Here is a 22,792-nt window from a genome sequence, read left to right as displayed (position 1 = left end):
GCAATGCCATTCTTGGCGCGCCTCACTACCGTGACAGAAGGGAGCCACCGGAAGTGGCTGCGGTGGCGGGGGAGCCAGCAGCTTAAAATGGAGGTTCTGACAAGCAAGTTTTGCTGGTTGGAGCATCGTCTTGTGCCGAGACAAAGATGGGGGTTCTCCGCCATTGCCTCATCTTGTGCTTCTTTGCCGTGAGCTGTTGGGGAGGGCAAAGGAACAGTCACCCCCAGCCCCGGGATTGGGGGGGGGGCAAAAGGCAGAGGGGGACCATGGAGCACAAGGGGGCCACCGGGAACAGGTAGGGCAGGTGCACCGGAGGGGCAGGGAGGAGGGGAACAAGGCCAAGGCCCCAAACTGGGTCTCACGAGGACTGGCAAGGGGTGCAGGGGGTGGGCCCCGGGTGCCCTGGGGAAGATGCTCGGGGGGACACGAGGTCTGACCTGCTCAGGAGGCACATCCACGGGACAGGAGGGAGGGTTAGCAGCTCTGGGCGGACAGACACAGCAAAAGGAGGATGAGGATTAGAGCCACGGCCACAGCAGGAGCGGTGGGGGACCACGGAGCCACGAGTGGGAAAGCTGGGACCCCACAGAGCGGCTGCAGCCCCGCCCAGCCCCTGGGCTTCCACCCCCTCAGGGGCCACTCTCCCGAAACACATTCCAGCCCTCCGCAAAAAGAAACCGTGGCTGGATTGTGGGAATTCTTCGCTGCCTCCCTGGGCCCACCAACCCGGCCTGGGTTTCTTTTAAGATGCAGGGTGCTTGGCAAAGGCGAAAAACAGGTCAACTTGGGGCAACAGGGTTGTGCGAATGCCCCCAGCGAGGGTCACTTGTGCTGAAGGCAGGGAGGAGGCAGGTCCCCCCCGACATGGGCCCTGCAGTCTCTCGCCTCGGGGCTGCCTGGGGGGCCAGCTGCTCTCAGCCATGGGGAGCAGGCAAGGGGCACCAGCAGCTGCACCTTCCAGGGCAGAGGAAGGCAGAGAGGTCCGCTCCTGCTGTGGGACCAGCCACCCTGGCCTGGCTCCTGCATAAAATGATCCCCCTCCCAACTGATCCAGCAAGAAAAGGACCCTCCCTCCCCCCCACCCTTGCAGACCCCTCACCAGATAGGGGGGCTGCTGGTCCGAGTGTTCGAGCTGGATCTGGATTTCCGGGCAAGGGGGCTCCCTGGGCTTCCTGGGGTCCGGCTGGGGAGAGCGCGAAGGCCCTGGATAGGGGGAAGCACCAGGACCCCCCGAATCACAAGCCGTTCCCCCTCACCCCCTTTCAGCGAGCAAGGGGGACGCGCTGGGGCACCAGGGTGTGAGTGTCCATCCCCAGCGGGGTGGGGGTCAAGCACAACTCCTCCAGAGCAGCTTGTGGGGCACTGCAAGGAGGGGCGGGGGGCATTGGTACCTGGAGAGCTCCCTCTGCTGGGGGTGCTGGGGCTGTCGTCCAGCCACGTGCTGTAGATGGAGTCACGCTTGTGTGAATGCGCCAACGGGAAGTGGCTCTCCTGGGACACAGAAAGCAGGCGGGTGGCTTTGGAGGCGCCAGGGCAAGTGGAGAAGGCTGCTGAGAATCCAGCTTTCCTCTGCCATGCTCCTAGTCCACAATGTCTAGCATCCGATCAGCCAGCCCTCCAAATGGGTTGCTGCACCAACTCAGATTCACAGTCAGGGTCAGTCGCCAGGAGGAGTTAAAAAGGAGTGGCTGGAATTTGGCCCCCATTTGAGCAATTTCAGGCCACAGAGCATCCTTTCAGGGCTACACAGATGCCCTCCCTGCCAACGGCTTAAGATGCCCCAGGAAGCCTTCCCACTGAAGCACATATTCAGGGTCAGATCTTAACAGAAAGCCAGAATTTTCGGTGGCCCACGGTGGCCTGTTACTGCTATTGCTTGCTTGGCTGATAGCTTTTCAAAGCTCTTTGAGCACAAAGGAGCTAACCCAAGGGGCCTTTGGTAAAAGCCATTTTTTCTGTTTTCTGGCTGAATCTGCCCCTCCCAGCTCTGGAGCTGCCACCTCCGAGCAGCAGCTGCCCCCTTCCCCTCCTCGCTCGGGGCCATGCCACCTCACCCCGCTTGCGTCATCCCGGCAGCCTTCGGGCTCCTCCACCATGCTGCCAAAGCTGCTGGCGCTGGAGGAGCGAGAGGAGTCCTGCCCGGCTTCTGGCTTCTGCGTCGCTGGATCCGGCCTGTGGGGAGGTGAACAGGGTTAGGGAGAGAAAAGGGGCTGTGGGGGGGCCGGGGTCAGGGCCAGACTCAGCCGGGAGCCTGTGCTCTGCCCCTCGGGAGAGGCCGGGGTGCCCTACTGCCCACCTGTTCTTTGTGGTGGGCATCTCTGGCGAGCTCTGATTGGAGGAGGTCTCGGACGTGGGCTCCTGGCAGGCGTGGCTGCCATCCAGCGGCTTTGCAGTGCCCGTCGGGCTCTCCCTGTGGGAGACACAGGCAGGGTGTCTAGCTTGAGGCTGAGTGGGCTCGGGTGGGGAGACGAAGGGGGGCCACTGGGTTAGGGAACGGCTGGGTGGGAGCAGACCAACGTCTGTGGATTGTGCTTGGCCCAAACACAGCTGCTTTGATCCGCTGTGGTTTAACACACTGTAGAGCTTGGCGTGACACACAGTCGCAGCCACAGACAATTGCTCAAGAAATCCCGGGCAGGCGAGCAAGCGAAGACGGCCAGGCCAGGAAGAGGGAGGGGGTGACCCCCCAGCAGCCACACGCTTGGCGCCCCACCTTTTCTCTTGCACCTCCTGGATGTTCTCAATGCCGATTGCACTGCTTCGCCGGGAACTGAAGGGCCCGGATTTCTTCCGTGTCGGGCTCTTCCCGGGGACGATCAGAGACTGCAAGAAACGGGGGTCCATCAGGCAGAAAGACTGGGGAATGGGGGAGGCACTCCAGAGAATTGGGGGTGTTCTCTGAGGTGCCCTGCTGCTCCAGAGCCGGCCAGCAAGCAAGTCGAGGGCAGGGCCCCGTGGGGGAAGGCCGTCCCTCATCTCAAACCACTAATTTCTTAACCGTGTTCCTTCAAGGCATTCCAAGAAATCCAAGGTCATTTTTCCAAACCAAAGTTTCCGAGAAGCCCCCGAAACAGGCCCCGTGGGAACTACACCTCCTTCTGGTCCATCAAAAGCTCTGGCCGCCTCCCAAGGCATTCAGGGCCAGACCCCACTGCGGCGACCCAACTCTTTTGGCCAACGGTTGTGCAAAAGGGCCTTTGGTGCCACAGAACAGTGTGTGCACAACAGGCAGCGAAGTGGGTGCAAATCATACTCCCCTCCAAAAAAACCTCACAACTCTGCAGCATGCCAAGGATTTATGCTTCTCTGGAAAGGGGGCCCTGGTGGTGGGCCAGAGATAGAAGGAGAGGCAGGCAGGGTGGGGGGTTAGGAAAATGGAAGCGTGAGCCAGGGAAGACCCCAGTGGGGCAGCGCCTCTCTCCCTCCCAATCCTCCATCTTTCCCTTCTCATAAAATTGCCTGTGAACTTTGTTAAAAACCCACAGAATCACAAACTCAACCAAAGAGGGTGCAGGAAGAAAGGACGTCATTCTGAGGGAAGCGTGACTGGTCGGACCTCCCCTGCCAGCGAGCCAGATTTACAAATGCTTGTTGGGGTTCATGCAGAAAGCAGCAGAGTCCTGTCGAACTCTGAGCCTTGCGCATTACTCTGCGAGCGTTCTGTGGCTCCCAAGAGAAAGGAGCTTATCGCTTAACCCTATTTTCACGGTGTGGCGTGCGAACGAAGAGCTTACCAAGATTGCCAACTGCAGCGTGATGATGAGCGACCTTGGAACCATCTGACAGGATGCAGATGGAAGACCCAGCTTGGCTTGGGAAGGGAGGCGGTTCAAGCGCTCAGGAATAACAACCCCCCATGCAGCAGATCCCACTCCCCAAGTTCATCCCCGCTCGCATCCAAGGTCGTCGGCCTGGCCCTGCCGTAAAAGGGGCTGAGCCCCCTCTGGAGCAAAGGCCACTCCTGCCCCCTTTCAAAGGGACGCGTAACCGTCTTCCAGGCCAGTTTCGCTGCAATCCTAGCTTAACTGGAGATTAACTGGGTTGGGAGGAAGGGATGTTTCTTACAAGATGGAAGGCATTTTTGGAGCCTGCGGTTTGAGGGCAGGACCACTGGAAGGCTCAGGAAGAAAAGCTAAGAATGCAAACAAGCAAAAAAATGGCCTAGAGAGTCTCCCCTTCCCGCCCATGAAATGCAGACTGGTCTAATTAGAAGATGGAAGACGTGGGGGGGAGGGGGGCATCCCACAGCAAACTAGGGAGGGGGGGAATGTTTTCCCAAGGGGGCGGCCAGCCAGCAATTTCCCAGGCTTAAGAAAGAGCAGCATTCCCCCAGTGCCCGGGGGTGGGGGGGGGAAGAAAGGCGGTGTGGGACATGCAGTGGGGTGGGGAAGGGGGCAGCGGGGGGTGGGGGAGAGAGAGAGAGAGAGAGAGGAAGAAAGAGGATAAAACCAGCCACCTCTTCTATGGTTCCTATGCCTATCGCGCTGCCTCGGCGTCCATACCTACTTGACGTTTTTCCGGGGACAAGCAATGACTGGCAAGCGGGCAGAGCGTGAGAAGGGGGGAGGGGGACAGAGGGGGAGAGGGGGAGGACAAAGGAGCCAGGGAAAGGAGGGAAGAGAGAGAGAAAAAGAAGTCATGCCAACAAAATGGCGCTCAGTCATCATCAACCAATGGCTACAACCAGCAGCTGCGTGGCCAGCCTCCCTGACGTGCCAAGGCAGTGGGTATGGAGCTGGCATGAGGAGGGAAGGCAAGAAGAAGCTGCTGGGGCTGCTGCCTGGGGTGGGGGAGGGGTGCAGGCACAGGGAGATGTTTGCCAGGGGGGCAGGCGGGCGGGCAGCAGAAGCGGTGCCCAGGACGGAGGTCTGAATGCGGGGGTTCCCCTTCATCTGCGGCTCCTGCCACGCTTGGCGCCCTGCTCTTGCTGCAGCAGCCCAGCCACCCTCGGGCATCGACCTCAGGCTCTCCGCCCCAGAGATTCTGCCAAAAAGAGGGCTGGGGGACGCCCCCTTTTGCCCCCTTTTAAAAAACCCACTCCTGCCAGCTGCTGCAAGAGAGAACCAGGGGATGCTCAGTGCTTCCCAGTCCACCTGTGCTGGGAAAGGGAAGGTGCGGATGTGAAGGGCTGGCAGGGGAGGGTGCACTTCAACCACCCCCTTCCCAGCCACGCCAAGGGTCTGCCCGCCCCTCTAGGCAGCCAACTCTCTCTCCTGCAGTCCCGGCTCCAGCTGTGGAGCAAGGCTGCCACCCGGTGGCTGCTCTGGGGCACTGCACCCAAAGGAGCACCCCATACCGCCCCCCCACCCCCGCTGCCATTCCAACCAGCCCAGGAGGAACGGGGGCGAACTGGGCCTGCTCCTGCACCATCACCCTCCTGGCATTATTCAGGGCCACCCTGACGCTGGGAAGGATGGTGGGGCAGGAGCAAGGACCGAAGGCAGAAGGGCTGAGGCAGGGAGTGGGGGGACAGGAGGCAGGGAGCAGGCAGGGGCACTCACTAGGCCCGTGGCTTTGGCGATCTCGGGGCTGTGGTGTCCAAAGCTGCCGCTGTGGCTGGTGGTGACGGTGCTCTGCCTCTTGCTGCTCAGGCCCATGGCGTCCATAGACTGGCTGCGACTGCGGATCACCCGCTGGAAGGCAGGCCCACACTGAGTTATCCCCACCCTCCCTGGGGCGCCCTCTTGCCCTCCGAAGCGGGCAGCAGGGCTTGGACGGCAGTAGGGTGGCCAGGCTTGCGCTGAAGAGCAGAGATGCTGGGAAGCCCGCCCGCCCGCCCACGGGCATCCCGGAAACACTTGGGGGGGCGGGGGGGCAGACTTGTGAAGGGGGCACAGGGGCTCAAGAGGGGCTGCTGAAGGGGAGCACAAAGAGCACAAAAGGGCCCCGAGCGTCTCCAGGGCCCCCCCAGCCCGGTCTCACCTTGAATGATTCGAAGAAGCTGCTGCTGCCCCCGCTGCCATTCTCCATCTTGTCCTCGTCGCCCCCCAGGCCCATCACGGACTGGCTGTTGAGGTGCAGCTCTTCGTACAGTGTCTCCAGGAGGGCTGCCCGCGTGCGCTCCTGCTGGGACAAGGGGGCTGCTGAGCCGGCCGGAGAGGCTGCGGCGGGGTCAGCAGGCCGGGGGGGGACAGGGGGGGTCTGCCCCCCGCCTCTAGCAGAGAGGCCCTTGCTGGGCACAAGCCAGACCCGGCCCATTACTCGCCCCCCGCCCAAACTCACTTCCAGTTTGGCAAACTTCTCTGCCTTGTAGCAGGCGTACTCTGCGTTGATCAGCTTGGTCAAGAGGAACTCCTGGAAGTCCGGCCCCTGGGCAAGGCGGGGGGCGGCATTTGCAAGGGAAAGGGGAGGGTTTGGCTGGGCGCCAGCAGCAGGGTGCCTCACCTGACCCCCCTGCGGCAGCCCCCCGGCCCCGCTGCCCCCCCTCCCAGGGTCTCTGTGCTGCGCGGAGGAGCAGCACTGCCCCAGCCAGGGGCCGCAGCCAGCCCCGGACCCTGGACGCCCTCCGTGCAGCAGGCCTGCAGGGTAGGGAGATGCTCACCTTCTGGAACACCGCTGGATTGGGCAGCGGGGGGCCGAAGAAGGGGACGTCATCCCGGGCAGTGACCGAAACCTGCAAGGGGCAGGGAGAGCATCTGGCGGCAGCGCCCGGGGCTGCCCCCCTGCTGCTGCCGGACCTGGGCCTCTGTTGAGCGGCTGCCCCCCATGGCCCCGCCTCCTGGGAGCCCCGCCGGCCCCGCCAAGTCACCTTGTAGAGGGTCTGCTCGGAACAGGGGTCCTCGGCCTGCACCACCACGTAGGCATGCAGGAAGTTGGAGGCGATCATGTCGGGGACGAAGGGGGTGTTCTCATCCTGGAAGACGATGGCCACGATGTCGTTGCCGATGTGCCGCTTCCGCTGCAGCTGAGGGGGGGAGAGGGTCAGGCCTTCCCGTGGCCACGGGGGGGCCGGGGGTCTCCCACCGGCCTACCTGCTGCGCATCCCCTTCCGTGTAGGGCAGCTTTGTGGAGACGTGGAACATGATCTCCTTGCTCCGGAAGTTGCAGTAGACGGATTCCGTCCCCGTCTGCCCGTGGGCCACGTCCAGCCCGCCCCGAAACCTGAGCCCAGAGAAAGCAGCCTCAGGTGCGGCCCAGCGCTCTCCCTCCGTGGGCCCGCCAGGGAGCAGCAGGGGGCGGGCCGCTGCACACGCACACCCTGATCTTCCCCTTGGCAGGGGGCAGCACCCATCCCCCAGACCCTCCTCACCCCTTGAAGTCCTGCAGCTGGACCTTCTGGCCCAGGACCTCAAGGAATTCCACGAAGGCCGGGCTCTCCTCCGTGGTGCTGAACAGCTCCTCTTCTGAGGTCTGCGCATAGAGAGGAAGGGGGTGCCCAGGGCCTGCATGCCACCTGCAACATCAAGCCTCCCACCGGATCCCCGCCAGGGGGCGCATGCAGGGCATCCTGCCCAGTCCATGCCCTTGCATCGGAGGCCCCCCACCAACAACAGAGCTCTCTGCATCCTTGTGGACACCGTGCCCGCCTGGGGCTTCGGATGGCGCAGCCTCCCTGGCTCCAACACAGCAAAAGCCTTTCCGGGGGAATGAAGAGAGGCGGGGGGGGGGCAGGATGCTGGCATCTCCTGGCAACCTTCTTCCCACAGAAGTTCCGCTGCCAACAGCACAGCCGGGAAAGGCCAAGGTGGTGCAAAGAAAGGGGGGCGGGTGCCCCTGCATTGTGCAATAAGCCCCAGCTCCCTTCCTTCCCCCACCCTGGCCAGAGGCACCGGGAGCTGCCCAACCCCCTCCCGCTCCTCTTGCCCCCCAAGGCCCCCTGCAGCCTCACCGGCACCTTCTGGAAGCGAGGCGCAGACCCACCTGGCCGCGTTTCTGGTAGATGACACCGAACTTGAAGTTATTGCTGATGACGTGCTCGTCAAAGGTGACAATCAGGCGGGAGGCCTGGAGACAAAGCAAGGGGAGCGTTGGGGAGGCCTGGTGGGGCGCATCGGGGACGATGGGAAGGGCCACCCCCTCCAATCCACACTCGTACCTTGGGATACAGGACGGGATAGAAGCGGTCGACGTTCACGTCTTCGCAGACCAGCTGCAGCCAAGAAGAGAGAAGGGTCCCCATGAATGCACCGGCTCCCTTCTGCACAGTGGGGAGACTGTTCCTGGGCCCCCCAGAGTTCTTTAGCTGCTGCTGGTGCTCACGTGCTTCTGTGAGCCCTCACACACCACCCTTCCTGCTGGCAGTCTCACGTTGACTCGATCAAACGTGGTTGTGCAAACGGCTAGGAGAAAGCGCCAGACCTGGGGCCAACCCAGCTCTCTTGCGGGAAGAGAGACATGGGGGCACGTTGTCCTCGCCCTCCCAGCCCCCCGACTTGCCTTGGCCATCTGGACCACGTTGGGGAACTCAGTCAGGCAGGAGATGGGAATGACGTCGTGATACGACCGGCTCCTTGTGCTGCGGGAGGAGGCGCGGCGTCAGGTCCCAGCAGGGGGGCAGCAGGGCCCACGCCAGGATTGCGGGCAGAGGGAGAGGGGTGATCCCACCCAGCCCCACCCCAAGATGCGCCCCCCTCTCACCGCAGGAGCAGGCGCAAGTGCTCCTGGTCCCCGATCACGTCGTACTTGAGCGAGAAAACAAGGTGTCCCAGTGCTGCGTCCACCGAGTAGTAGCTGAAGTGCTCCTGGGCAGATATAAGCCAGGAGGGGACGTTTGAGGCTCTACTGGCCCCGATCTTGGAGGCTCCACCACTTTACTGCCATGGAAAGCGACGAATCCACCAAATCCCTTTTTAAAACTGCCCACTTGAGTGAAGTGTTCCCCCAAAAGTCCCATACCCTTGGTTCCACAAGACTGGGCCATACCAACACCTGCCGAGAAGAACGAAGGCTTCCCTCACTCTGCTCTCCACTCGTACCCCCTGTGGCCCTGCCCTGCCCCCTCCCCATTCCATTCCCCTTTTCCCTTGGCCAACACTCCGGGACCCTCCCCTCCCCACCCTCTCCAGGGCTACCAAGCCCCTTTCTGCCATAGAGGCATGGGGCAGACGGGCAAAAGGCAGAGCTGGCTGGGACTACCACAGGAAGAACAAGGCTGTGCCCAGAAGAGCTGCTGCTCCTCCACAGCGGGCAAAGGCAGCCCCTCCTCTCCCGCCATGCCACCTTTCCTGCCTCCCTCCCTGGGCAAGCCCCTGGGGAAGGGGCTCTACTTGGGGGCATGGCCCCTCCACCCAGCACTGCCTTTTGAGAGGTCCCTCGACAGCCAGGGTGGGAGGGGAGAAGGGCCCCTGAGCCCGGCCCCACCCAGCAGGCCAAACAGCTGGGGCAAAGGTACAGCCCCTCCCTGCCATTATGGCTGCCCCACCCAGAAGGCACACAGACTGGTTCCTTCTTGGCAGACCTGGGAGAGCGGCTGGCGATTCCCCTGGACGCAGAAGGCAGGTGACATGCACCCAGAGGTCTCGGGGTACTCCAGCAGATTCCCAGAAGGCTGCGGGCACACCCATTGCTGCTGGGGCTCACCTCCTTTGGGTGCCCTGCACAAAAATATCCCCCTCCGTCCCATGCCCCGCCAAAACAGCATCCCAAGCGAACAAACGGCAGGGCCCCAGCCCATGTGGAAATCAGGGGGGCTCTTGAGCCAGCAGCGCTGCCATTCAGAGGACCCACCACAGAATCTCTCTGCCCAAAGGAAGAGGGTGGAGAAAGGGGGACGGTGGAACAGCGCACCTTCCCAATTGGCTGCAACTTGTTGCATTTTTTGCATTCCTTGAAGAAGCCGGCAGGCCCAGGCAAGGTGGGAGGCTCCAGGGCTGCCCCCACGCCTCTGAGGGCCCTGGGCTTGGAAGGCAGCCTGGAAGAACTGCTTGGACAGGCTAGAGAAGCTTTTGGGGACCGTGGGGTAGTACGCTTTGGGCAGGAGGGCTGAGCCCCAAAACAACCCTTCAGGGTGGAAGGAAAGGAGGAAGGGCCCGGGGCCCTCCGCAGAAGGGAGCCGGGCCAGGAGGAGCAGTCGCTTGGCGGAGGGGGCTGGCCCCCGTCACGTTGGCCGCAGTCGGGGTTCAAAGGCGACTGGGGGCGCACCCTGCCCCAGCGTCACACCGGCCCTCTGCTGGGATCGCGGGGCTCAGCAGCGTCTTGGTGGGGGTCCCAGCGGGCATGGGTGAGGGGGGCTCCCACGCTGCTTTCCCCCTCCGAGGCCTCCTCCCTCCTCGGGGGCTGACCTTGCCCAGGAAGTGCTTCCGGTACACCCTGGCCATGTGGTTGCACTCCAGCTTGGCCCTGGAACTTGGGGACTGGAGGTCGGGAAGAGCTGTCAGATCGTGGTTGGTGCCCTCGATCCAGTAGCCCCCGAACTGGGGGAGCAAGATGAGGGGAAACGGAGCCTCTCGGCCCAGAACCTACAGAAGGGAAGCAAGCAGGGGGTGGGCTTGATTTGAACCTCAGGCAGGCAGCCCTCCCAGCCGAGGGACGAGGGAAGGCCGCAGGACGGCCCACCCAACAGCCCTCTACCCAAAAAGGGAATGCAGGAGGCCAGCAATTCTCTCCCCACCAGTCATCCTGAGGTAGACTGCTCCTAAACGTGGAGTGTCCAAATTCAGTGGATGCAGTAGTCCTTACCTCATGGACGCTGGGGTAAGGGATATAATCTTCTTCTGTCTGCAAAACACAAAGGGCCCCCCATCAACACACAAGCACCCCCACGGGCACCCAGCCCACTCCTCTTCTTTGTGCAATCTGGAGAGAGGTCGCAGCAGCCTCGCTGCAGCGTGGAAAGCCCCGCAGCTCTCTCAGGGTGCTAAGTGTCTCGTCTGGTCCCCCTGCGAGGGTGTGATGCCAAGGGAGAGGCAGGGGAGAGCTGGGTGGGCGTGTGGGGGCAGGGAGGGAGGGAGGGTGCCTCACTGAAGGGGCAGTGCAAGTGGTTCCCAGAGACAGCCATGCACACGTTTGGGTCAGGCCTCGGGGGAAGCCCGAACCGCCCCCGGCAGCAAAAGGGCATCTCCAGGTGTGGGGCAAACATTCCCGTCCTGCAATGCCACCCCCAGGTTCTGGGGGGGGGAGCATCAGTGGGGCTAGACAGGAAGAGAGCCACAGCATTCCCAAGCTCGGGAAAGCCGCTGCTGGGAGGGGCACCTACCTTCAGAGTGGGGGGGAAGGCACAACGTTGCTCGTCCATCCGGTTTCCCTGGAAGACAGACCAGCCACCCGAGTCAATAGCCGGCTCGGCCTTCCTGGGCCGCCCGCCAGCTGTGCCTGGGCTGTGGCGGTGGGTAGGGATGGCGGAGAACAGATCCTGCTTGGCACAGGTCAGCCTGGCCCAGGACTTGGGCATGGGGTGGGGAGGGGCATGGGTCCTGCTGCTGCCGCCGAGGAGGATAAGCCACCACCCACCCCGTGTGTGCCAGGGAGCCACGCAGTCCCCAGATGTACCCAGCGGTGCTTCACAAACCGCCCGGCCTCATGCTTGGATCAGCACCCTGGCCATGATGCTGAGCCTGGCGCTCTTTCAAAGCGCCCCCCCATCCTTAGGGAGAACCATGTTAGCAGAGGACGATGGACATTGCAATCCCAGACACGTGAAGAGAAAGGGGGAAGAAAAGCGGGTTTGGGGATGAGCTCACAGGAAGGCACACGCATCTCTGAGTGTGCCAAGAGCACCCTTCTCACCCCCAGCCGTTGGACCAGGTACAACTGCCTGGGGGGGCACCCTTCGGTCCCTGCCCATCTCTCCCTGGTCCCCCCCAGGGCAAAGGGCTGAAGTCTGCGCTCAGAAAGGATCGAACCCGCCCCCCCCGGCTTGTCCTGAAAAGACCGTCTCCGGGGCAGGACGCAGGGCCGCCAGCCGGGACGGATCCCCCCACGGACCGCCTCCTCAGCTCCGTCTCCACCAGACACCGACAGGCTCAGGCCTGCGAGACGCCTGACTCACCTGCATCTTTTCGATCATCGCAAACAATTCGGTGTTCTGCAAGAGAGAAGGGACAGAGCAGTGCCAGCTTTGGGTGGGAAGGATCCGGCCAGTGCGCAGAGCCCCTGAACTGGCAGGGCCCCGTCTGCTGCCAGAAGGCACATTCTCCCCCCCAGAAGAGGCCCTCGGACCAGACGGGGCCCGGCACGAAGGCCCCAGCTGCAGAGGAGGCACTTGCACCCGGGACCACCGACCAACCGGGGTGGAACTCTCTCCAGGGACTGCACATGCCCAGCAGAGATGCAGCGCATGGCCTGACCACTTTCCCGGTGGGGTGGGGAGTGCAGGAGGGAGAGACCCCGGGGCCCAGGGATCCTCCACAACAACACGGCCCCTTCCCGCTGCTCTTCCCTCGGCTTCCCACCCACCACCCGGCGGCCACACCTTCCCCAGCCAAGGACCCATGGCTGGAGGCCAGAAAGGCTCCCCAGGCCCCTTGCCGCAGCTACTCACGCTCCAGCCTGAGTCCTTGGCGGCCCCCCTCCACTGGGAGGGCTCTGGAGGGGGATCCGCCATCGGCCCTCCTCCTCCTCCTCCTGCCCAGGGTGGGTCCCCCATCACATCCTTCTCCCCACACGCTGCGCAGCCACCTCCAGCAGGTCGGCTTCCTCCGCGCGGAGTGAAGAAGAGGGAGGGACGAGGCGCCAAGGAGCACACGCCTGGCATCTGCCCGTGCAGCCATTGGGCGCGAGCCAGGTGGCCCGGCCGGGAGGAGGCAGGTCTTCCTGGGGGGCGGGGGAGGCTGGACCAGAGGGTCACCATGGCAACTGGCTGCCCCTGGAGGGGATGAATGGAGGGAGGGGGAAGCCCTTCGCCCTGACTCTCGGGGAGGGAGGGGGCCTGCCCATGGGGAGGGGGCTCAGCAAGGACTGAACCCTTCTAGGAAGGCTCTGGAGCAAAAATGCAGCAGCCGATGAGGATGAGGATGAGGATTTTCTACGTGGATGGAACAGAGCCCAAATGGGAAGCAGGCCGTTTAGGAAACTGGAGAAGGCAGAAATGTTGGTAAAGCAACATGGGGAGGAACTGCAGCCGGAATGGGGCCACGGAAGAGCAGCCTCCCCATCTCCCCATGCCCCCCGTAATCCAGGCCATCAGCTGCTGAATTACAGAGAATTGAAACTGCTTCTTTAACTAATGAATCGGCCCTTAGCCAATAGGGGAAAGCAGATATCCAATTTGTTTGGGGCCCTGGAGGGTGGGGGGCTGAGAAGGCTGCTCTCTGCCCACAATCGTGTCTCCCTCCCTAGGCCCCAACTGCCCAACCTCGCAGGGGGCAGCGGGCTTTTGGGAAGCATCCGGCTCGTGTGCATTTGAGGTGGCCGAGAGGGGAAGGCATCCCTGGGAAGAATCCGCCTGGGGAGCTGGCCCTGCGTCCCGCTAGCCTGGCTGGGCTGCCCCAGTGGAAGAGCTGATCTGCAGGATTCTCACCCGGCGATCAGTTGGCAGGCGGGCACGTTGCCTTGGAAACCCACCCTCCCTCCCTCCCTCCTGCAGCGGGCAACATCGAAGAGCAGGTGTCCAACAGGGCGCCTCAAAACTTTTCCCGCTTGCCGACACAGAAGCTTCCCACCTGCCCAGCGGAAGGTGGTGGAGGAGCACGGAAGGGGCCAAGGCAGCAGGTCATACACAGCTGAAGGGCGCACGGGTCTGCCCACCCTTTCACCCAGGCACCGGGATGCCAGTCCTAGATCCCGAACCAGGAAGGGGTGGGGAGGGTAGTGGGGAAGGGTCCGGGGGACAAAAGATGTCCAATGCCTTTTATTTGCCAGCCCGCCCGAGGACCTCCAGGCTTCAAGAGGCGGCCTGTTCCCCGGCTCTCGGAGAAAAGAAAGGCCGTTCCTTTCCCTGAGGACAAGTCTGTTCCCGCCCTCCCAACTCCCTGGAAGGGAGGCGAAGCAGCCCAAGGCCTACACTGCAGGGTTGGTAGAAAGCTAAGTGCATCCGAAAGGGGCGGTCGCGAGCAACCTTCAAGGCTGGCCCTCAGCCTCAGCTGCAAGGAGGCCTGTCCCAACCCCACACACCCCACAGATCCCCACAATTGCTGCCTTTGCCTCTGGGGGAACCTGGAGGCGGCTTCCCACAGGCCCCTGTCTTCCGGTTCTGGGCCATCTTGAGGACACAGACTTCTGGAAATGTGGGCAGGAAGCCACGGCTCGCCCCGGGAGATCCAGTGGGCCCCAAATGGCCTGGCAGCCCCCTGCCCCCCTGGCTGGCCACTCTGCTCCGCTCTTACCTTGGGGAGGAGGAATGGGGTGTGTGCAGTGGGACCAATCCCTCTGGGCAGCTCTAGGGGTCCGCTGAAGGAGAAGTGGGGTGGCCCATCGTTTTTTCTGGGGGAAGAGCAAAGACAATTTCCAGAAAGAGAGCCACGCAGGGAAAGCCCCACCTGTCTCAGGGGGGGTGCAAGGAACACCCACAAATGGTCCGCTGCTGCCACGCTGGACACGGCACTATCATCCCCAGCCAGAGCCCAGTCCACAGGAAGCTTCTTCGAAACGGAGCTCCCCAAGGGCTTTAGCTGCCCAGCATAGCTTCCTTCCTGAGCTGCCCCCAGCCCTGGAGGTGGCCTGCGCATGCCACCTGCAGGAGCACCCTCTTTCGAAGAGCACCTGACATGGAGGGTGACGGGTGGGGCAGGTCATCGGCCAGCTTCCTCCCCATCTCTGTGGCTTTTCCCTCCCTCCCTCCCTCCCGTGCAGCCTACGATTCAGGGCCTTTCTGCTTTAGGGCAGCACAGGGCGTCTGCTCGTCCAGGACGCCTTCCTTTTCTCTGGAGAGGGGTTTTAATGCAGGGGAGGTGGTTGGGGGCCAGAAGGAGGCCCCTCGCAACTCACCCAGGACACACCGCAGGGTCCCTGCACAGCTAGCTGCCCCCCTGCCAGACGGTCTCCCTCTCCTGTGGGCAAAGGGACCCCTTCATGGGCAAACTCACTTCATCCTGGGACCCCTGCCCACCCCCTCCACCTCTGGTAGCCACACCCTCGGGGGAGGGCTTCCCAGAGGGGGGGAAGCACCCAGTGGCTGGCAGGGCCCCCTCCCCAGCCAGGCCCTCCTTCCCATCCGCGTTACCCTGGCAACAGGATGCAGATGCCCACGGCAGCGCCCGCCAGCTCTCCTGCGGCCAGCCCTACGTGCAGGTGGGCCAGCTGGGGCCACACAGAAAAACACTCAGCATACGCTCAGAGGCTCCATGCTCAGGAGCGGGCAGGTGGGATTGGGGCCGTGGCTGATGTGGCCAGAGGAACACAGAAAGCGCCCTGGTCTGTCTACAGAGTTTCTATAGCAACAAGATACCCGTAATTGATTGGCAATTACTCTCCAGCAATCACAGCAATCACGTCAGCGCAGTGACAAACCCTGTGCCAACCCAAGCCGCCTGCGCATGGGAGGGGGGCCATCTGGCTGTCGAGGCAGCTGACGCCTCCCACTCCCCAGAGCCACCTGGCGTTTCTCACAGAGGCCCGAGCCCCAATTCCGGCACCAGGGATCCCCGTAGGTCAGCTCTGAAGGCGGCCCCAGTTCGACCTTGGCTTGCACCCAGAATGATGGAGGAATAAAAGCTGCGTGTGGGGAGGATGGACCCACGTAAGGAAGCCCAAGGAGTGCCTCAATGCAGAGGTACTAAAACCTTCACAAATAAATGCCTGCCCCAAGTGGGAGAGAAAATGGATTTTCATGCAAACCGGGGGGCTGCTGCTGGAAGAGCCCCAGAAAAAGGCTGGCTTGGGCATTCACACCAACGGGCGTCAAGCAGGTGTTTGGGGATTCACACCTGGGGGGGGGCTGAGGAAACTGGGCAAAGACAGCAGGAGCAGGAAGAGGAAAGAAGCAGGGTGCACGTCCCTGCCAAGTTTTGCAGGGTGCCCGTGTGGATTACGGGCACTGCAGTCCAATATGTACGCCCAGGGCGCCCGGCTGGGGAAGGAGAAACGGAGGGGCTAGGCCAGGCGTTCCCACAGGTGGCCGCCAGATGGCGGCCTCTCGTCCCAAAGGAAGTAGGCGGAGTCAGTCCGTAGGCAGCCTCCCTCTGCGAGAAGCGCCTTGATTTTGGCCCTTCTGCTTTGAAAGGGGGGCCTTCAACCTCTGACCCCCAAGTCCAGGGGGCCTGAAAGAACAAGCAGGTGCAATGCCACCTTAGCACCCAACAGTCAGCCGTTATATCGCCTGCAAACTGGCACGTGATAAAACTGTTTGCTTTGGAGGGAACCAAGCATCCGTTTCCCAAGGCCGAGCTGATCCTCTCTCATCCGCACAGCTTGGCTCGCTTGTGTGAGCACACTTGCTTTGCAGGGCCTTCTAGGACAGGGGTGTGAACTGCCCAAGTGGGGGGCAGACAAGAATTGCTGGTTAGGGGGGTGGGGAGGGGGAGAGCCTTCCAGGACCCTCCCAACCCGAGCAACAGATGCTTCTTTCAAGCAAGGCTGGCAAGGGCACCCTCTCAGCACTTCAGGCGGGCACTGTGCCAAAGAGGACCATGAGTGGCTCTGATTGTTCCCTCAGAGCTGGGGGGGCAGAGTGTCCTGTGCTGCTGGGAGGGCCCCCAGGCAGCTCCAGGGCCAACTTTGGCAGGAGGAACTCCGGGGAGCATCAATATTTGGATCAAGGCAAGGGAGGGAAGGAGGAGGGACCCAACACAAGGCAGGCACCCTCCCTTCACTTCTAGGCCAGAGGCGGGTACCTTCCCCTTCCCCCCAAATGCAAAAAAGAGGAGGGGGAGTTTAAGTTTTGGACGGCTTTTGGGCTAAGGGCTCGAGGTCCCGCACAACCCACCACCTTTCGTTATGAGAACGGGCTGGGGGCTGGCAAGATCTGGCAGGCCAGGAGCTATCTGGAATGTGGGGAGGGGGGGAGGAATGTCTCTACAGAAGATAACAAAGCATCCTGTGGTTTGGAAAAGATGCCCTCCATGTGCAAGAGAGAAAAAATGGGAGGTGGGGCTGGCAGTTCCCTGGAGGGCAGATGTACCAGGGCTGCCCGCTGATGCAACCCAGCCGCATATCCTGCGCATCGGAGGCCAGGAGAAGCCCCCCCCCAGCCCTCACAGTGACCTCCTTCACTTGGTCAAGGGCAAAGGCAATCCCGGGGGTTGGCTTGCGCCCACTTTCCAATGAAAGCCCAGCAAGGGGGATGCTCTCCACCCCTGCTGGCTCCCCAAGCAATTCCCAAAGCCAAGCCAGGCTCCTGGCACTCCACATGCGGGGGGGAGGGTACTCACCGCAGGCTCCAGGGGTAGATGGTTGTCTTGTCCACCCTGGGGGGAGACACAGAAAAAAAGGCTGCTGGTTCACCACCCGGAGCCCACACAGCACTAGAAAGCCAGCCCCCGACCCTACGGTGCCCGTTTTGTTCCAGACCCGCACGCAGACCTCCCCCTTCCCAGAAAAGCACCCACAGGCCAATGTAGACCAAAGGGTGCAAAACAAGGCCTGTTTTGGGTTCCTTGGCAGAGTCACAAACCAGTTCAGCCGGCCCCAGAACCGGTCGGCCTGTTTGGGGTTGAACCAGCACCATCAGGGAAGCGGGTAACGGTGAGCGATAAAGCCTGCAGCGCCCGCAGCTTTGCAGCACTCCGGCAGGAAAGGCCTCCCCCTCCCTGGGATGCAGCAAAAGGGGCTGTCTGCTTGCTGGGGAGAGGTCCCTTCCTGCCCACCCACCCCCATCCTCACCTCGGGGCCTGATCCAGAAGCACAGGGACGATGCAGGAGCCTCCCCCCTCGCGAGCAGCCCACCCCCTCGGTGCAGACATGGAGGAGAAGGAAGGACTATGCCTCCTTTGCCAAAGGAGCTGTCTGGCTGCCCCGAGGGGAACAGGACCAGGGGAGCAAAATCTTCACCCTTCCGCAGATTTCCCAAATGTCACTTCCCCAGATTTGAAAAGGCATCTCCTTTGCAGGCGGGGAATGGGCTGGTACCACCTTCTCCCCAGCAGGTGGACCCTGTGGGATGTGTGACGTGTGGCAGGGCCCGTGAGGTGAGGAAGGGGGCAGACAGGGCACCCACCCGGGACCCAAGGCCCCCTTTGTCCTGTTCCTCCTGGGGTCAAAACCGCTGGACCCAAACTCCAAAACCACGGTGGAATTGGAGGCTCAGAGACGGGTTAGCTGGCCTGGGGCAGCTCCAGCAAAATACGTCCATAATCATCAAGACAGGAGGCACCATTTTGCACCCACGGCCAGAGCAAACAGACCCCCGTCTCCCCTCCCCCCAGTCGGCTCTGCACCAGGAGACTGCAATGGCCTCCCACGGAGAAAATTCCCCAGCCGGAAGAACAGTAGCTGGCTTGTCCCAGCCCCATTCCCAGGAGAAGAGGTGGCTTTGGCGGGGGGCAGGGGGGGCATGGAGCAAGACCCTGCTGGAACCCAAGCAGCCCCCCTCACTGGAGGGGTACATTTCAAAGATGACAGAGGCAAAGGGAGAGATTTTTCTAATTTGGGGGGGAGGAACAGAAAAGTGACACGATCACCCTAATTCATCGGGGGTTTGTGTGTTTCCTTCTAGCCCTTAAAAGGTCAATTTTTGCAAGGGCAAAACTGGGTTCCGGGACCTACGAGGTGCTGACGCTGAGTATGGATTGTGGGAAGGCCCAGATTCCCTTCCTTAAAAGGTTTATTAACTGCCTCGCTGCCCAAAAGGCAGGCAATGGATGCAGCTCTAGGAGGAACAGCTAAAACAAACCCATTTTAAAGACAGAGGCACTGAGGCAGGGCACACAACTTGCTCAGGAAGTGGGAGAGGTGAGGGAACCAGAATGCAGGACGCTTGGAGGACGGCCAAGGTAGCAGGGACAGAGGCTCGGTCTCACCCACAGGGATCTGGCCCCCACAGGACACCCCACTCACCCGCCATAGGCCCCAAAGGTGAAGCTTCGCTTGCGGGAGCCCATCCCGGCTCCTGGAGAGTCAGTGGGACTGGCGGCCGGCACTGCCCACAGCGCTCTGGAGCCCAGCAAACAAAAGAGGGAGGACCCTGCTGGCCCGCCCTCCGGCTCAAACTGGTTGAGCGGCCCCAGCCAGCATAAGCAGCCAGCCAGCCCGCCCTGAGGGCACTTGCTTCGCCAGCATCCTGGGCTGGCAGAGGGGCCGGTCAACCTCCCTGCCTTTCTCGTTGCCCAGGCCTTCAGCTGGTGCCAGCCTCCGCCAGTGCCCTTGGGGAGGAGCCCCCCCCGGCCTTTCGCTGTCTGCCCAAGAGCAGCTGCATTCCTGGAGCATCGCCCGCAGCTGAACCCTTTGCTGTCGCTGGAGGCCCCGAGGCCTGGACCCTACTTTGGGGTGGAAGAGGAGGCTGGGGCTCGCTGCAGTGGCCTCACCGGGTGTGGGGGTAGAAATAGGAGGCAGGGAAGGGTGGTGGACAGACCACAGACTCTGGCAAGGAAACACAGGATCAGCCAGGAAGCTCACGAGGCGAGCACTGGGCCTGTCTCTCCAGGATTACCCAGGATTCCCATGTAAACAGGGCAGGAAAAACCCACCCTACATTCAGCTTACAGCACTTAAGCTATACAACCAGCTCTTAAACACGTACAGTGTGCCTTTTTTTCACTCCTGAATCACATCTGGAGGGGTTCTTAATGCATGCACGTATAAAGCAGAGAAGAACAATCGGGACCCCCCCCCATCATCACCATAGTTTCTAGTCCCAGCAGCATTCCTAGTAAAAAAAAAAAAAGGGGGGGGGACAATTTAGGGGCAAACACCAACCTCACCGTCAAAAGCAAGGGGAACAGTCCAACACTTCCCGACCGCTCTCTGTTCTGCTGGCACTGTGCACAAATTTCCTGCCTCTTTAGGACGGCCAAAATCATACCCCCCGCATGGCAGGGTTGGCCCCAACAGACAACCCCAGGCAGCAAGTCGACACCCAGTGCAGCCAATAACCTCCCACTCCAAAGCCCTCAGAGGTTGTGGTTATGTCAACACCACCTCCACGAAGGAGGTGATTTACAAGCCCAGCAGGCCTGGCCTGGCGCCTGGCGGGCAGCATGGCTGGCTTGCAGTCAGGAAGTGCCCCCTGCTGGAGAGTGCCAGGCGCTGCTCCAGCTGGGCAGGCGTGCAAATAGCACCGTGGACAGCGGCTCCCAACCGCCGCCGCCGCCGCAGCTGCCTTCCCACATTGCGCTGCATGGCCACACACTTCACTTCGTACCTGCTCTGCAAGACGGGCGGGCAGGTCTTCCCCAGAAACGGAGACCTTCCCCACTCAGCCAAGCAACAGGTTTGGCTTTGCAAACAACACACCAGAGAACCACCCAGCTGTGCCCGAGCCTATTGCCATGCCCCCAATGCACCCCCCCCCCCGTTAACATGCGCACAAAGCAACCGAAAGGGTGCTCTTTCCAGGGAACGAAGGGAGCCAGGAAAATGCAGCCGCCACTTCAATAACACACCTAACTGGCCAAGAAGGGGTCTCTGGAAGGGGATGGATCCCAGGGGGAGGAGATGGCTCTGGGTTCAACCCCCAGCAGCTCTAGTGAGATGGGGAGGGTAGAGACTGGAATGGGGAAGGACTCCTGCGAGGCGAAACGGACTTACTGCCAAGCCACAAAGCTGCTCAGGTGTGATTCAGTTCCTGGTCGTGAAGCTTAAACTTGGAGCAGCTTGAAATGAGCCTGAGGGCTTGGCATTTTGGGTCTTGCTGGTGGCCCTCAGCAGGGCTGCCACTACCCCCACCCCCGGCTGCCACCATGGCTTCTTCAGGCCTTTCACTCCAGCACTGTTGGGAGGGAAAAGGGTGGCACAGCCTCCTTCCCCAGCCTGGATGCCCAGAAGAGGAGACACAGTGTAGGAATCACCCTGTAGGCACAAGCATCCTTCACCCCCTTGGGACAACCCGGGAGATGTCTGCCTGAATCATTGCACCCATGCTACAGATGGGGAGACCGAGGCAGAAAACAGGCTGCTTGTCCGGCTAATGAGCTCGTGACGGATCTGGATGAGGCTCACTTTGCTCAGCCGCCCAGGGATATCTGGCACCCCTCCCTGCTTCTCTGAGACAAAGCCTGGCACTGAGATTTGGCCAGGCGTGGGGTAGCGGGTGGTGGGTAGGAGGTGTGAAGCCGTTGAGGGGAGGGCCACGTTCTCAAATCTGGCAGGAAGCGGGAGCTCAGTTCATGAATAACAGCAGTCCCTTCCAACGGGCAACCAACTGGGAGGAGAAAACGAACTCCATGCCCCCCCACCACGCAAACACGGACTGAAGCAGACCTTGGGATACAGGGACGGGCAGGGAAGCGGGCAAACAGACAGGTGGATGGGCTGGCTGGAACTGGCATCATCATTTGGGAAAACCAACCCTCCAGGAGCAGGATAGTTGGCAAGGATGAACCAACTAGCAAAGCACAGCAAGATCAGAGGCCAGGGCAGACATTTTCCCAGAGATAAACCCCACGGGCGGACATCTCTGCCACTCTCCTCACGCAGGGCAGGAGAAGAACTGCTCAGTTGAGGCCCTCAGTTGAGGGAAGCCAGGTGTGCACCTGGGAAGCACGATGGGCAGAGGCGGGGCACGCTTTCACACAGGCCACCTGCTAGACCCTGAGCCCACCACCGGACTCGTCCCCCGCCCCCCAGCCATCCCGGGGAGGGAGCCGTCCGGGATAAACGTCACCCCCAGGCCTGATGATGCAGCTGTATTTCAGTCTTCAGTGCGCTTACCTGGCACCAACGCCGGTGCCCTTCCGCACGCCGCGCCAGGACCCTACCTGCCCCCGCACGCGGGGAAAAAGATGCCCCCCGCCAGGCTCGGGACCCCCCCCCCCCGCCCTCCGGAGGGAAGCGGCCGGGGCGCCGCCGAGGAGTCAGAGCCAAGCGGGGGACGGCGGGCCCGGCGCAGGGGCTCCCGCCCGTCTGTCTCCTTCGAAGCTGGGAGCACCGCCGGCCGCCCGGGAAGGCCGCTCAAGGGCGCCCGGCCCCAGGCCGCCGCGCGCTGCCCGCCAGGTGCGGGTCCGCCCGAAGGGAGGGCGCAGGGACGGCGCGCCCGCCGAGCGGGGGACCCTGCGGCGCCACGACGCGCAGCCCCACCTCGGTCGCGCAGCGCCTGCCCGGCCTTGCCGCTTCCGAGCTGGCGGCGGCCGCGGCTCCTCGGCCTCCGCTCGCGCCTCCGCCGCCGCCGCGGCCCCGCGCGCTTCCCTCACCGAGGTCCAGGGGCGCGCGGCTCGGGGCCGGGGCCGGGGCCGGGGCCGGGCGGGCGAGGGCGGAGCGGCCCCGCGGCATTCGGGGGGCCCGGCTGCGTCCCTCCGGCTGGCGGGTGGCCAAGCACGGGCGCGCAGCCGCACACAGGCGCGCGGGGCAGCCGCAGGCAGACGAGGCGCCCCGGAGGAGATGCCCCCGGCCCCACCGCCAGTCCCCGGAAAGGACACCCCCCTCCCCGGGCAAGGGGCTGAGGCCGGCCGGGGCCCCGAGCGGGCGCCCGCCTCCCCCCCCTCCGCAGGGCGCGCGGCTCTCCAGGACGGCCGCCGGGGAGAGCCACGGGCAGAGCCGGTGGGCGGGGGGGGTGGGGGCTCCCCCCCTCCGCGAGGACGCCGCCCCCCTCCCGCCCCGGCGGGGCACCGCGCCCCTGAGGGGAAGCGGCCTGGCGCCAAGGGCATCGCCCGGTGCCCGGTGCCCTCGCTCGCGCCCCGCTCTCCTCCCCGCCGGGCAGCCGGGTTGCGGGCACGGCCCTGCGGGCTCCGGGCCGGGTGGAGCGGCTCCGCGGAGCGTCGAGGCGGGAGACCTACCGGAGCCGCCGGGGATGCGCCCGCCGCCCGTCGCCTTCCCTCCGCGACACGCAGGGGCGGGCAGGAGCCCCTCGCCGCGCTGGCCGGCTCCAGCTCCGCGCGCTCCGATTGGC

The 22,792-nt window shown here is 62.9% G+C and overlaps 1 protein-coding gene across 6 annotated transcripts; it reads right to left on the bottom strand.

The window, feature by feature from the left end:
- Positions 1 to 17,236, bottom strand: RAP1GAP (RAP1 GTPase activating protein). 6 transcript variants are annotated; one of them, XM_063317404.1, is made up of 25 exons: positions 17,184 to 17,236; positions 14,202 to 14,298; positions 11,927 to 11,962; positions 11,135 to 11,182; positions 10,618 to 10,656; positions 10,221 to 10,397; positions 8,578 to 8,681; positions 8,377 to 8,455; positions 8,036 to 8,089; positions 7,861 to 7,944; positions 7,250 to 7,350; positions 6,972 to 7,101; positions 6,749 to 6,904; positions 6,542 to 6,613; positions 6,223 to 6,309; positions 5,923 to 6,063; positions 5,502 to 5,633; positions 4,457 to 4,534; positions 2,714 to 2,823; positions 2,297 to 2,445; positions 2,055 to 2,172; positions 1,392 to 1,491; positions 1,100 to 1,203; positions 438 to 483; positions 1 to 193 (listed from the first exon to the last, which is right to left on the bottom strand). In XM_063317404.1, coding segments are annotated over exons 3-24 (2,082 nt in total). In that variant the 5' UTR covers positions 11,945 to 11,962; positions 14,202 to 14,298; positions 17,184 to 17,236; the 3' UTR covers positions 1 to 193; positions 438 to 482. The 6 variants fall into 6 exon arrangements, with proteins under 6 accessions (XP_063173474.1, XP_063173469.1, XP_063173470.1 ...); XM_063317399.1 differs by lacking the exons at positions 14,202 to 14,298; positions 17,184 to 17,236 and adding an exon at positions 12,419 to 12,733; XM_063317400.1 differs by lacking the exons at positions 14,202 to 14,298; positions 17,184 to 17,236 and adding an exon at positions 12,419 to 12,728 and having other exon boundaries at positions 2,297 to 2,410.
- Between the last annotated feature and the right edge of the window lie 5,556 nt (positions 17,237 to 22,792).

This window comes from Candoia aspera, chromosome 18 (assembly GCF_035149785.1).
Source record: "Candoia aspera isolate rCanAsp1 chromosome 18, rCanAsp1.hap2, whole genome shotgun sequence".
In the NCBI taxonomy this organism is placed as follows: domain Eukaryota; kingdom Metazoa; phylum Chordata; class Lepidosauria; order Squamata; family Boidae; genus Candoia; species Candoia aspera.
Note: the sequence above shows the minus strand (reverse complement) of the source record. Positions and strands in the feature narration are given on the sequence as shown.